A 13,673-nucleotide genomic window follows, 5' to 3' on the forward strand; every position below is an offset into this window, starting at 1 on the left:
AAGGCAGCCTATTGTTTTGTCTCCCAGATAAATTCCTCTAGGAAATCAATGCAAGGGGTCTATAAGCTGATGATAGACGGGACGACTTGTAACGACGATTTTTCGCGGTACGCCGTAGCGCGAAAAGTTGATGCCGAGTAATATGCCACGTACACGAATTTTCGGATTCGGCAACGCCTTGCAAGTTTTTGATTCAGCTTCAAAAACTTGCAACGCCGAATGGCGAATTTTTTGCAAGTTGATTCGTGTAACAGCTTCATTAAAGTTTTTTCGCGCAACGCATACCCAAAATGCAGTTCAATACTCTAATATACAATATATGATACTCGGTTTATTTGTTTTGATGGGGCAGACTGAGCGCGCACTGAGGACGATGTTACTTTAAAAAATCGGTAATAATCGTCCCGTGTAAAATTTTTATTTCTGAACGAACTTAGCGCGAAAAGTTAACCCGTACCGCGAATAAAAGTTAACCCGTTGCGAATCGTCCCTTGTAACATAAGTTATAGTCAACGAAGGGTATGAAATATTTAGGAAGCAAGTGTGTGCGGTTAGTGCGCTGTCAGAAAGGCAAGAGGTCTCCAGTAAAGGAAGATAATTGTGCGCTCCTTGCAACTCTTCCAGGTCAGTGAAATGCGAGATAATTCGCAACTAGTGAACTCTTAGTAGCTACAGTAGTACCATATAGTCTGGAAAAAGTTAACTAACAAAACTGTACAAATTAGCGTAAAGCCTATTGAAGTCTATTGGACTTACTAATTTGTGCAAACTTGTGCAATTTAAGTATGAATGGAAATTGCACGCATAATGGGATGTTGTACTGAAAATACTTCAGCATCATCGCTGCGTCATTTTCGTTCCAGTGACATGGAACCCTGCATGTATTGCAACAACCTCACGAAACCCGAGTAATCCAGAGTAAGACAAAGAAATCCAAATAGTGTCTTAGAATTACATGGATAATTTCTTTATTGCATCTTGAACAAAAGGTATTGTTGATTTTTCTGGTTAAAGTTGTAATACTTACGTGCATCTTCTTAGATCGGGATCCCTGTCTTGCGCAAGAAGATTCTGTTTGCAAACATAAAATTCCAGTATGTTAAAAAGCAAATCCTCAAGCCTATCAGAGTCTTACAGACTGTTAATATGATGGGTCCAATCATTTTGATTGGATAGTGCGTCAAGTCGCGTCTTCATGGTATGCAAATGTTGGATGCAGGGTCCGCTTACATAAAGCTCTCTTAAGATAAGAGCAACGGTAACAATAGGCCATTGTACTAAGACCACTTACGAGTGCTTTTATCTTAAGAGAACTTATGCAACCGGGCCCTGACCACTAGGTTGCGGTGCCTGGAAGTTTTTGGTTCCTTGTCCAATTATGGCTCAGCTTTTTCTGATAAACAAAATGAGTTTACCAGAAAATGAGTTCACTATTAATGCTATTTGATAAAGTACTTCATGAAAACTATTTCCAGAATATTTTGTAAGATTTGACTGAATACCAAAGAAGTTCTGAGAAATCCAAAATAGAGAGTTTTGTACGTATTTATCACTGGAAGCCTTGGTGGCCTGGTTTTCATATCTTGTTGAGGATTTATTACTTTCATTAGAATTAGCAGCAGTCATTTACGATAGTCGTGTATTCTGTATGTAATTTGGAGCATTACGACATCTTTTCATTTAGCCTTTCGGCTGGCATGAAATATTGCATAACCTTTGCGCATCTCAAGCTACGGACACACGGTGCAACATTGACGCAATGTTGCATGCAATTGATGTTGCGAGCCATGACACACGACGCAATTTGTTGCACGTAACGTTGCTGAAGTAGAAAACTATCCTACTTCATCAACATTGCCTGCAATCAGGTTGCGCGCAATGTTGCACCGTTTGTCCGTGCCTTCAAGGTACATTAGTATGAGACCATCAAGTAGTCACATCTTACCAGCCCTAGCTGAATACATTCTTCTGCAAGTGGAAGAAAGTTTTGTGCACCAATAGTTCTCGCTAAGACTCCCAGAGTATCTAATATCAAGAGGAACACAAGTTAAAAATTGTACGCACTATGCTGCTTAACGATGTTCCATCGCCTTGACAACCTTACGGTTTATTGGCAATGTAATTACGGCTGACATAAGTTAATATTATAGTGCGACTAAACCAACCAACACATTACACCAACCAAGGCCACCCACACAAAATTTCATACAATTTAGCCAATTACGATTGAGTATTTAAGCAATAGAAAATTTGTTCAATTTTTTTACATTTTTCATCCTTTCAAATCATATATTTTACTTTATACGAGTTTGTGTATGATCAGCAGTAAACAAAAAACAGTTTAAAATCCAGAATTCATCGATTCATCTGTTATGCAGCGTTTAAAATGTGGTTTGTGAATTTGATTTAAAATTTGTTTGGGTGGCCTCGGTTGATGTAGTCGCACTGTAATAGGAATGACAGATGGCTTCATCCTTGTGTAAAAGGTCCTGGAAAGGTTGATTTGGATTTGGCGACATTCTGAACCAATGAATAAAGCAGAAAGGAAGTCTACGTTTGCTAGTGATTAATCCACTTGGTTGGCAAAACCCCTTCTTTTGCGCAGTAACCGTTACTTAATGTTAAAACATTTTTCACGTAAAGGAAAGGGAAAAAAATCGTTATGAGCCCAAAGTAAGGTTTTTTTTGCAACTTAACAACGAAAGCCATGATGTTTTGTGATCTGACTGGCAAGCATCCCGAAATAAACTAACCTTACGAAGTCAGTCGTGAGTGTAAATCAGAATACTTACCTATAGTTTGCACCTGAAGTAAATTTCCATCGGCAGTGCTTGTTAAGTAAACCTGAAGGCAAGCAACCAAAAGTAGAGTATTTCATTATTGGACGTCTTATTAATAATGAATACTTGATCACAAAGCATTGAAAGGTTTCTCCTCTCAAAAACTGGTTGAAATTCGGATATTTGAAAACATATTTTTTCCCAAAATCAGTTCAACTTTGCATGTCTCAAAGGTTTTTTTCCGCTATGAAAAAGCGCTGACATTTGAATATCTCAAAATGCGTAACTTCTACAAGAAACTTTGACATTTAGTTCATGCAAACGTGCGCTTAATGAGGACAGAATGACAACACAACTGAGTCAAGAACTCCCGGAAAAAGAAAGTTTGCGTAAACTCTGAGGGATGACCATTCACGAATAGCATTTAGCAAAACAAGGAACCTTGCTCGAGTATTTCGACCATATTTTTGATTCGAATCAAGAAGTTTTCTAACGACAGTCTTACTGTGCGGACGCACTAACCTGGACCACTTAAATAAAACTGACCAATCAGATAACAGTAAACTAGACAGAGATTGAACTGATAGCAGCGTTAGCCAATCAGATTATCACGTTCTCACGCTCTTATAATATCGATGCGCTATCTGATTGGCTGGTTGAAAAATATTAAACTAAATATCGCAATATGATTGGTTAATGGTACTAGTTTATCAAAGTGGTCCCGGTTGGAGTATCTGCACAGTAAACATAGGAGAAAAGGTACACCTTAACATTGGAGAAAAGTGTACTACAACAACGAGGCTTATGATGGAGAACAGTGATCGATGGTCTGTGCTTCTATGGGGCGATGAGCTTAAGTAAGTAAGTATTGGATGATATAAAGAACAAACCAAATATAACCGTTTTTACCAACATGGCGGTTATGGTGTTGCTACATGGATGTCAAGAATTCAAAACGCTTACCTTGATAAGTTCCACTATTTGAGGAAAGTAGGGTACTAAGTTTTCTTTTGCTGCACTAGCTTTAAAACAAAGGAAAAATACTTCAATAAAAAGTACATTTTATTATAAGATGTTAAGCAAAAGGTTACTGCAATTTGTTTGGTAAGTAAGACACTTGCGCGCAGGAGGAAGCATGTGTAGCCACGTTAAGAGAGAGAATTTGGTAGTTGTTTTTGACCAGTTTAATTAATTCCTAGCTCAAAGATGGGAACATCTTGCTGCAAGTGAGATTTGATTTTTGAATATAATGGATCACTTTAGCTTGTTCGTAATTTATTCCCATTACAGACCACGTTTCATTCCCTTGAAAATAAATTCTTTGTTCGAGTCGTATCCAGAGAATGACACGTGATCTGAAATGGGAAAACGATACGCAAAATCTAAAGAGGTTTATTGGTCTAAGCGCTTTTGAGGATTTGCAATTCCGAAATATTAAGGTTAAGCTATAGCTTGGGAGTAATGTTCCCATTTCAGACCACGTGTCATTCCCTTGACAATAAGATTCTTTATTTGAGTTGCATTTGTGTCTTCTTATGTGCAACCGTTAAGCAAAGCTATGGTGCTCTAGGGAATGACACGTGGTCTGAAATGAGAAAACATTACGACCAAGCAAAAGGTATTCAAATAAAAATACTTCAACCGTTAGAAATGTTAAAATTCTCACCTGTTAGCACCGATGCCACTTATAGCCAGCTCCTTTAGATGTGTATTCTGAAATAGAAAACCATGCAAATTCATACCAGTTTCAATTTTCGAAACTCATTACAAAGCCCTTAGTAGTTGCTACGAGATGGCAATGTTTACTTCAAGCAAAAGACTACAGCGACTACGCCTTTTACAGTGCTTTTCAACAGCACTCGCGGAATCGTCGTAGCGACCAAGTAAGCTTTAGTGGACGTCAATCATGGACCACCTGCCGTGTCTGTGCGATGCGATTTGCCACAAGGATCATCATTTCTTGTTTCATTATTACCATTGTACCAATAACACTGCAGAGGTGTTCACACGATGGAATTTGTTGTGCGCAACGTTGCAAAAGTAGATTCCGATTCCACTTTTGGAAAATCGTTGGTAATGTTGGGCGAGGTGGACACATGATGGGCACCATGTCACTAGTACCATTTGGAGTGCATATCTTTTTTTGTGCTTCCTTCCAATCCAAAATCTACATCCCAAATGACCTCTTCTTTGGACCAATCACACAACTGGTCGTCAAATGGCTTATATCTTAGTGAACCAATCAGAATCTGTAAGTATTATCACGTGACTCACCTGTGATGTTGATAGTACCGTTAAAAGCTTTTCTAGGAGAGCAGGAAGATATGGTAGTATTCCTTCGCCTGTAGCCAGAAATAAGGAGTAAAATTAGGTATTCCGCATTGAAGAACAAAAAAACTGCTTCGATTCACTTATGACAAAGAAAATATCTTTGACGTACAAGTGGTAAAGCTCTAGAGCTTTGAATACACAGCAGTTTTAAAAGTATACTACAGCACCTGTCATGAATAACAGCACATGATATCGCTAAAGAATAACAAGCTAAGAAATCATCGTCGTTGCACTAACAACAGGGTACATATCATTCTCGGATTGACGAAAAGTGGTGGGTAGGTTGAACATAGGTTCAAAGAAGTTGCTGGCTTGTTTTGGATGGCCGTAGGGTGGTAGGTTGTTAGTGAGTGATCGTAGGGTATAAGTGGATTGGCGATGAGTTGCCAATAAGTCGAAGAAGTTGTTGGCGGGAATTTGGAATTTTTAGGCTCTATACCCCAAGGAGGTGTTGTCCCTAGACTTGCCCCAAGTCAAACTCTCTTTTCTCCCTCGGGAGTTTTTTATTCAAGTAGGGGTCGAGAGACTTCGGGAAGGTCTATATTGTTCCTTAACTGTTTACAAGAGTAGAGTCTCGATAGAGCACTTAGGCAAAAGTACCTAGGTTTTCACAGAAGGTTTCCAATGCGTAGTATGTCCGCGTTGCGCTAGGGCACTGGTCTTTGTTGTTCATGGTGCTACGCCCAAGGTGTTCAAACAAAATTGGAAGAATCTTTTCACTGTATGCACTAATGTCCGGCTGAAAAAGAAGGAAAAGAAAATGAGAAGTACCTCTGGGATGTTTTAAGTCAGGGCATGGCTAACTCACAGATCGACTTGGAATTTAGCTTCTTAGCAATGAACCCGGAGAAAGAGTCTCCATTCAAGGGAGAGACCTAACGGACTCCACTCACCTCTATGGTCTCACCTTAAGACCTTAGAGGTAAGAGGCGAATATACTACAACTGAGCTACCCTTGATTTCCCTAGTCGTAGATGGAATAGAGTGGTAAAAAGAATATAACCTTAAGACCTTAGAGGTAGAGGCGAATATACTACAACTGAGCTACCCTTGATTCCCCTAGTCGTAGATGTAACAGAGTGGGAAAACAAAAATAAGTTTCTGTACCTGAAGATGTTCAGAAAACTGTCCAAGAGCAAAGAGTGCAGCATTCTGGACAATGTGTTGACTATCAGACAACCCTGGAAAATAATACTTGATGTGAGGAAAAGTGAAAATACGCTGTTTTCTCGTAAGTATTATATCTTACAAAAGGTAAGGGATCCACCTACAAAAACAACGAATAGCTGGAAGTATTTTTTAAGAAATAAAGTAGAAAAAAGGAATGGCTGCCATATTGTATGACTTCATTGGATGACATTGGATGACATCATGAAAGAAACTAACGATTTGTTTCCATAATTTCTGGTATTTGCAGTAAGCAGTAAATAGTTACTATATATGCCTTAATGTTTTTTTTTCAATTTCGTTAGATATTTACAATGTGCAAGCACAATTCACAGTGTAAATCTTTGTCATAACTATTTTTTACCTCTGCAAACTGTTTCAAGCGCCGCTTCTAGGTACCTGAAAATGTCAGATGAATGAAGCTGATAAAAAACGTAGCACAACGTTGAGGGTTGTTAATCTCATAAAATTTAAGATATATTCTTGGTTTTGATATATACAAAACTATACGCTAAAAAGGGTGTCCCTTATGATGGTGACTATGATGGACGCAAGTACAGTGATAGTGATGATGATGATGATGATGATAATGATGATGATAATGATGATGATGATGATAATGATGATGATGATATTGATATACGATGCTGGTGAAGTAGAAATGATAGTGGTTATCGTTGCAGCACTGGTAATGATGATGATAATCATTATGATGATGGCGTTATTGATGATGCTGTTGGTGGTGGTAATAATGATGTCGGCGGTAGTGATGGTGCTCATGATGATGGTGGTGGTGATAGTGGTGGTAGTTTTAATGATGATGCTGGTGGTAGTGGTGGTAGTTGTAATGATGATGCTGGTGGTGATGGTGTTGATGATGATGCTGGTGGTGGTGCTGATGATGATGTCGATGGTAGTGCTCATGATGATGGTGGTGGTAGTGGTGGTAGTTGTAATGATGATGCTGGTGGTGATGGTGTTGATGATGATGCTGGTGGTGGTGCTGATGATGATGTCGATGGTAGTGATGGTGCTCATGATGATGCTGGTGGTAGTCGTGTTAGTTTTGATGATAATGCTTGAGGTGATGGTGCTGATGATGATGCTAGTGGCAGTGCTGATGATGCTGCTGCTAAAGTTGATGATGTTGTTGGTGTTGATAGCCTATATGTTGTGGCATTGTTCATAGAGTCTGTGCTGATAGTGATGATACACCAGTACCTGTTTTTCAAGTAATCTGCACAACCTTCAGCCAGAACTGCCAATGCTATAAGAGCTGCTTTTCTCTCGTAAGGGTTAGCACTTCCAACCGCTGGCTGGATAAATTCCATCTGAAGATAATTGTTCCATTGAATTTCATTAATATAAGATTGGTAAATTCCTATACAAATATTCTCGACTTTCACATCCCGATAATGCCTTGCGTCTTTGGGTGGTAAGCAATCAAAAAACTGTCCCAAATTGAAAGGTTTCTTAATTGAAATTATACTATACCTGCTTTTATCTGTACAATACTGATTAGCAGTTTATTCCTAGTTATTTTTGCGTGTACAGATCATGAAGAGTTTTGGTCTTACAGAAAATGTAGCGACTTACGAAAAATGTTTAAAATTTACCTTAAACGTCTTCAAGCTTCTATCTTTTTCTGTTTTTTACTTCTTCATTTTATCTTTGGATTCCAAACAAGGTATTTTTAAGTGGGTTTTTAACCTCTGGTTACCCCCAAAGACGCAAAGGATTATGGGGATGTCAAAGTCGAGAATAGTTCATATCTAAGAGTGCAAGTCGGTGCAAGTACTTACCAGTGGAGGAATAAGTGTCTCTGGTGGAAGATGTAAAGCAAGGTTGTCCAGAACCTAACAAAAATATATATTTTTGTGGTCAACTTAAGCAAGGTACCTTTGACAAAGGTGTACATTAATGACGTGGATACCTGTTGCAGCTGTTCTATTATGCACTATATTCCAACCTCTGAAAACTGTTATCAGTAACATTGCTCACAAAGTTGAGACGTAAAAAGGGTCATTGCGTGCAAGATATTTCACTGTAAAAATGTTAAATGATGATAGCATAATGCTCAGTAAATGAAATACGACTTCTCAGTGTTCTGCAGGTCAGAATTCTATAATGTGTGGACTCCTTAACTTAAAGTCTTGTTGAAGATAAAGTTGCTTTGTAAAACCTGCAACACAAACTTTGCCACCAGCAATAACGACCGTGCCAGGTTCGCCTTTTTCTGACAAGGTCTTCTCCATTACCAATTTTTTTACTGAGTTACATTTTTAAATTTAAAGAAGTGGACAGGAGCACTGTGTAAGCAAGTTGTCGACAAGAACACACCTGTGAGGCTACAGCACAAGGTCTACTGGCTTCTGCCCCATCCTCCAACTCCTCATCCATTTCTTCTAATTCTTCTTCACTGGGAGCAGCAGCCATGATTGGGAAAACAACAGCTAGTGTGGGCATGATAAGTTTGTTCTTAATCAACGACTGCAATTAAAAGGTAAAGGAATTCTGAGCGTGAATAACACCTGACTTGTAATTGTCTTAGGTCCAGTTTAGACGTCGAACGTATACCGTGTGGAATCTAATAGCGAAGAAATAGAAAACGCACGCGCATGCTGTGTGCAGCTATAAAAAGCACGCGGGGGTTGATAGAACACGAGAGAAGGGTTATAAAGAATAGAAATTACGATAACCATTATTTTGGATAGAAATGACGCAATTTAAAGTGCGCGCGCGTGCTGTGCTCTCATAAAGCACGCGCTCCCAACCAATCAGAACACGAGATTCATAACAGTTATTTTATAATTGCATTTTCACATGAGAAGTCTGAACCAATTGATTTCGACAGAAAATTAAATATGACTGAACCAGTGGCACGAAAAGACCAAAGATCGGCGTTGATTTTGAACGTGTTAAATACAATGCATCAATCATAAAGTCTCAACGCAGCGGCTAAAAACCCTTCTAGTGCTCAAGTTGGCTTTTGTTAACGCGTGCACACGTTAAGTTTATTGAAAGCGGCAGAATCAAATGCGACGTTTGAATCAGATGTCAAATTTAATGAGACGATACTTCAAGTCAGTCGACCTTAATGGCAATTAGATTCGATGTGGCAAAAGATCGATATCTGAACTGGTCGTTATTATTTAAAGAAAATAAGTTGGCCTTTGGTTTGAGTTGTATACAATGTATAATACTGTCAAGCTGTGTTCAGTGGATTGTTAGTTTGTCGTAAGCTGTTGGATGAGTTGGATGAGTTGGACGGGTTGCTATTGTTGATTGTTGTTAGGTTGATGGTTGTGGTGCTGATAAAAGATGGTTACTCGGATGATGCTGGGTTGTTGGATAATAATGTTCTTTTGGGTTCGTTAGACAACTGTTGTTTTGATGGAAGAAGTTCAAAAACCTAAAACGTATTGGTGGTACAGCAAGAATACCAGAGCACAACGGGCAAGCGCAAGCATTTTGGCGCAAAAATTCCTGCCAAATCCTCAGGTAGCCCAACAAAATACGATAAAAAAGGAAAATTTACGATTTCTACTCAAACATTTTTGGGGGGTTGCCCCACCTCACCTCCCCCTCACAAAAACCCTGAAACATACGTAGCACGAGTAGTTGTTTGGGACATAGATATATATTTAATTAACTATGATTGGCCAAGACAACTAGTACCTACCTTAGGTTTGATGCGAGCAAGCCAACTAATGAATGATAAAGCCTTAATACGAGAATTGTAAGTGTACTTGGTATTCATTGCAAGCTGAAAAAATAAAAGCAATAACATGATTGAATAATGAGATGGAATACTGAATTGCTTACTATCAATCATGTGACTTTTTGGAGTTGACTGGGGGGAGGGACAAACAAGCAGTTGACTGAGGAACAACTAGCAGATCTTAAGTCAAACTGACATGTTAAAATAAGTCCTCAAACTATTGTATGACTCTCCTTACTCCCTTCTCCATCTCCCCCCCTCCCCCTTCCCTTTTTCCTCATCCCCAATCCCCTAGAGGCGCCACACAGGCTACTGATTGCAGTGAAAAACAGGCCAAAATTGGCAAAATTGAAATTTCTCCCCACCCCACAGTCAGTGAAAATTTCAATTTTAGGTTGAGTTTGGCCAAAAAAATCTTGGGAGCTAAAACGCTACTGGCAGACTCTTTTTTGATCTACTGACTAGGGCCAAAATGGTTTACTATTGATTGCCATACCTTCAAACAGAACTCCATCAATGGCACCAAATGTGGAGTAACAATACTGACTTCAGACTCAACCAACTCATCAAAGATTTCCATGGCTTCGCAGGCTTTATCCTTTGAGAAATAATGCATAAAATTATATTATTGGTTATACTATAAAATAACTGTTATGAATGTCACGTTCTGATTGGCTTGGAGCATGTGCTTTATGAGAGCACATTGCACGCGTGCGCACTTTCCGTTGTGTTGTTCCTATCTAAGATAACGGTTATCGTATTTTGTATTTCATAAAAGAAAGAAAAAAACTTGCTTCCTGTGCTGTATGCCTGTTATAAAGCTCCAGAAGTGTCCAGAAGCACTCCGCTACTCTGTGTTAGTGCTTCTCCTAACACTTCTCTCGTGTGCCAACCCCCGTGTGCTTTATGACTGCACACAGCATGCGCGCGCAGTTTTCTTTTTCTCCATTATTGCAGCAGATGCCACATGACATAGGTGATGTATTAAACCAAGTGTACTGGGTTTAAGACATCCAAACCAGCATTCAAACCACATTTGAAAACCAGCAAAAGATAAAATTCTACATTGGAAAAATTGATGAATTTTTTGATATTCCTATTTTTGTTACCAGTACAGTTGCTTTTAGAGTTACTACAATTTAATAAAGATGGAACTCACCTCATCTACTTCAAGGAGAGCCTCAACAACAGTCATAACCTTTGGTATTAGAGGTCTGATGTAGGACTGATTTGAGGAAAGTAATAAAACCATGTAAGATTTTGGGGTGGTTCAGCCTAGGAGTATTGAAGTTGTTGCAGAGATGAGCATAAAAGTAAAATATTCTATGCACACAACACTCTTGAAACTATCATCTGGAATGAGTTAGAAACTGGTGTCCCTGCAGTAAAAACTTGGGTAGAGCAATGCAAAGAAGTCTAAACTGATCTCACAAGTTGCAACATTAGGTGGAAGGGGAGAACAGTGAATTGCTCAGTGTGTAGCTGGGAGTTAAAATGTAAAAATAGAAAAACAAAATGAATAATTTTAAATATTTTAGTTAATGGAATGACAGTTCTCACCACTTCATCTGTTCCAATGCTTTCTATCATTGACATCAGAGCCCTGCATGAATTGACAACAACACACAGTATTATTCTTACTATTCTCTGATACTGTTCCCACTAAAGCCAAGGAAATAGTATTTTTTTTCAGCCTGTGTGAATAGCTGAATAAGTTGTTTGTATTTAATTATATGATCACAGGTCATGGGCTCAAGCCCTGGCCTGACCAACACTTAAAATATATGTAGTAAATAGTAGATGCTGTCCTTGCTCTTAGGACATAGTATTCTATTTTCATTGGTCTAACTGTACTCATATTTTAGCTATGGGAGTAGACCTAGCTTTGCATAGAACCACAACAGTGTGAAGGCAGGGAAGGGTAGGAAAATAAGAAAATAGACCCTAGCTAGGAGAGCAACCGCAGGTCAGAAAAAGTACATAGGGGACCCTAAACTATTAGAAGTGCACTAGATATACCATTTGACCTGAGCAGGTTTGAAGTGAAGTGACTAATATGCTAATTATTTATCAATGAAATTTTTGGTTCCTTTTTCTTTCTTTTTCCCAGCATAACTGAATTTTTAAAAAACTCTTCATCAAATTTGGGGAAAGATAATTCTGGAAAAACTTTGTGAATTAATCAACAATTTAATTAATACTTTGGCATCAATTTTCAGTGTTAAAAGTTATCAATAAGATCTACAGTGAGTTGTACTATATGTACATAATGGTTTACAATGATCCACAGACAGAAGCACATGTAAGAGTTGTACCTTATTGTGTAGAATGGTACCATCTTACTGCCTTGGTCTTCTAATGTTGATGAAAAGAGTGTCAAAAGAACAGGAAATTGGGGCTTCAACTGTCAAGGAATCAGAGGTATTTAGAATTAAAAATAGCTATTATTACAAATAGTAAAGACATATCAATCATTTAGTTTGGGTGTAATTTTCTCCTGTGACAAACCAGGTGTCATTCCCCTGAACATTATTTCTTTGTTTTCCATAACTTTTTCTGTAAAAGTTACTGCAACTAATCTTAAAGATGGAGCTTGATGTCAAGCAGGAGTGAGTCAGAGTGAAACATTTTTTGAAAGGGACCTAGATTAATTTTTCTAATCATTGTTCATAATCAACCAACCTGCTCTCCAACAGTCTCTGTAACTGAGCTCAGAACAAACATTCCCATCTAAAGATTAAAAAGTTACACAAAATATCATTATTTTAATCTTATATCAAGATTTTTAGGGTATATATAAAAGCATGTCAGCCACATGCACGCTTACAGGCAGACAATGAATTAAATAAATATTTATAACAACTTATTCCTTATTCATGTTACATTGCTTTTTTTCATTATGTTTTGCCAAGTTGCAAGCCAGGCTAAGAAATGAATAAGCCAGCTCTAGAACGTTTATTATAGCTCTCAAAATACTTTTAAAACCTAACCAGCATGTATCTTTCATAATAAGTTGCAAATTTATTATACTGCACTACAGTGTAGATGGATAGCTGATGTAAGGCTTCAGCAAGTTGTTTTTCATGAGTTTGAGGATCAATGTAGCCTTGAAGCTAAGCAATAGTGCACACATAAAAAATGTGCACTTGCTATCTTCTGCTAATACTATGCATAAAGTGAGTAGCCAATACATGATTGTACAATGTGAATGAGAAGGGTTTCTTTATTGTCGGCAGTATCATAGATTCAATGAACAACAGCCAAACAACAAGACTATTGTAAAGTGTTGCGAATTTTCTTTCACATTAAACAAGTGCTGAGACATTACATAAAATAGTATGTGTAATAAATCAGGATATATAAGATTTTTTTTGAAAGCATTAACTAAATATAAAATTAATGAGAAAATCTGCACTTACTTCTCTTTGGGCAGGTTCTTTGCTTCTGATGTACTCGTTCAAGAATTGTAACAGTTCTGGCCATTGTCCAGCAGGCAATTCAAACTTTGCAATAACACTCACAATTTGACCTGTTGAATGCCGAACGAGTTGGATTGGCTCTTGGATCAGAACTTGTAATAATGACTGTTTGAGTATTTGGTGTATTTCTGGGGATAATTTAGTCCATTGTTTGACTACACGTCGCCTGAGGAGAACAGCAGCATACTGCCGAAC

The 13,673-nt window shown here is 38.2% G+C and overlaps 1 protein-coding gene across 1 annotated transcript in view; it reads right to left on the reverse strand.

Annotated features, from left to right (window-relative positions):
* Positions 1-13,673, reverse strand: part of LOC116296419 (importin-4) — a 40,587-nt gene that overhangs the window by 25,807 nt on the left and 1,107 nt on the right. The window contains exons 3-21 of the mRNA XM_089034457.1: positions 13,419-13,673; positions 12,682-12,729; positions 12,315-12,403; positions 11,560-11,602; positions 11,159-11,224; positions 10,496-10,597; positions 9,961-10,044; positions 8,619-8,768; positions 8,081-8,134; positions 7,500-7,609; positions 6,643-6,677; positions 6,219-6,292; positions 5,712-5,850; positions 5,055-5,122; positions 4,447-4,493; positions 3,744-3,798; positions 2,793-2,844; positions 1,946-2,025; positions 1,028-1,071 (exon numbers count right to left, since the gene is read on the reverse strand). Coding sequence (XP_088890583.1) covers positions 1,028-1,071; positions 1,946-2,025; positions 2,793-2,844; positions 3,744-3,798; positions 4,447-4,493; positions 5,055-5,122; positions 5,712-5,850; positions 6,219-6,292; positions 6,643-6,677; positions 7,500-7,609; positions 8,081-8,134; positions 8,619-8,768; positions 9,961-10,044; positions 10,496-10,597; positions 11,159-11,224; positions 11,560-11,602; positions 12,315-12,403; positions 12,682-12,729; positions 13,419-13,673 — 1,595 coding nt within the window. The remainder of the gene's footprint in view (positions 1-1,027; positions 1,072-1,945; positions 2,026-2,792; positions 2,845-3,743; positions 3,799-4,446; positions 4,494-5,054; positions 5,123-5,711; positions 5,851-6,218; positions 6,293-6,642; positions 6,678-7,499; positions 7,610-8,080; positions 8,135-8,618; positions 8,769-9,960; positions 10,045-10,495; positions 10,598-11,158; positions 11,225-11,559; positions 11,603-12,314; positions 12,404-12,681; positions 12,730-13,418) is intronic.

This window comes from Actinia tenebrosa, unplaced genomic scaffold (genome assembly GCF_029948245.1).
Source record: "Actinia tenebrosa isolate PJP-AT-01 unplaced genomic scaffold, QUT_ActTen_1.0 PGA_scaffold2__45_contigs__length_23673736, whole genome shotgun sequence".
NCBI lineage: Eukaryota > Metazoa > Cnidaria > Anthozoa > Actiniaria > Actiniidae > Actinia > Actinia tenebrosa.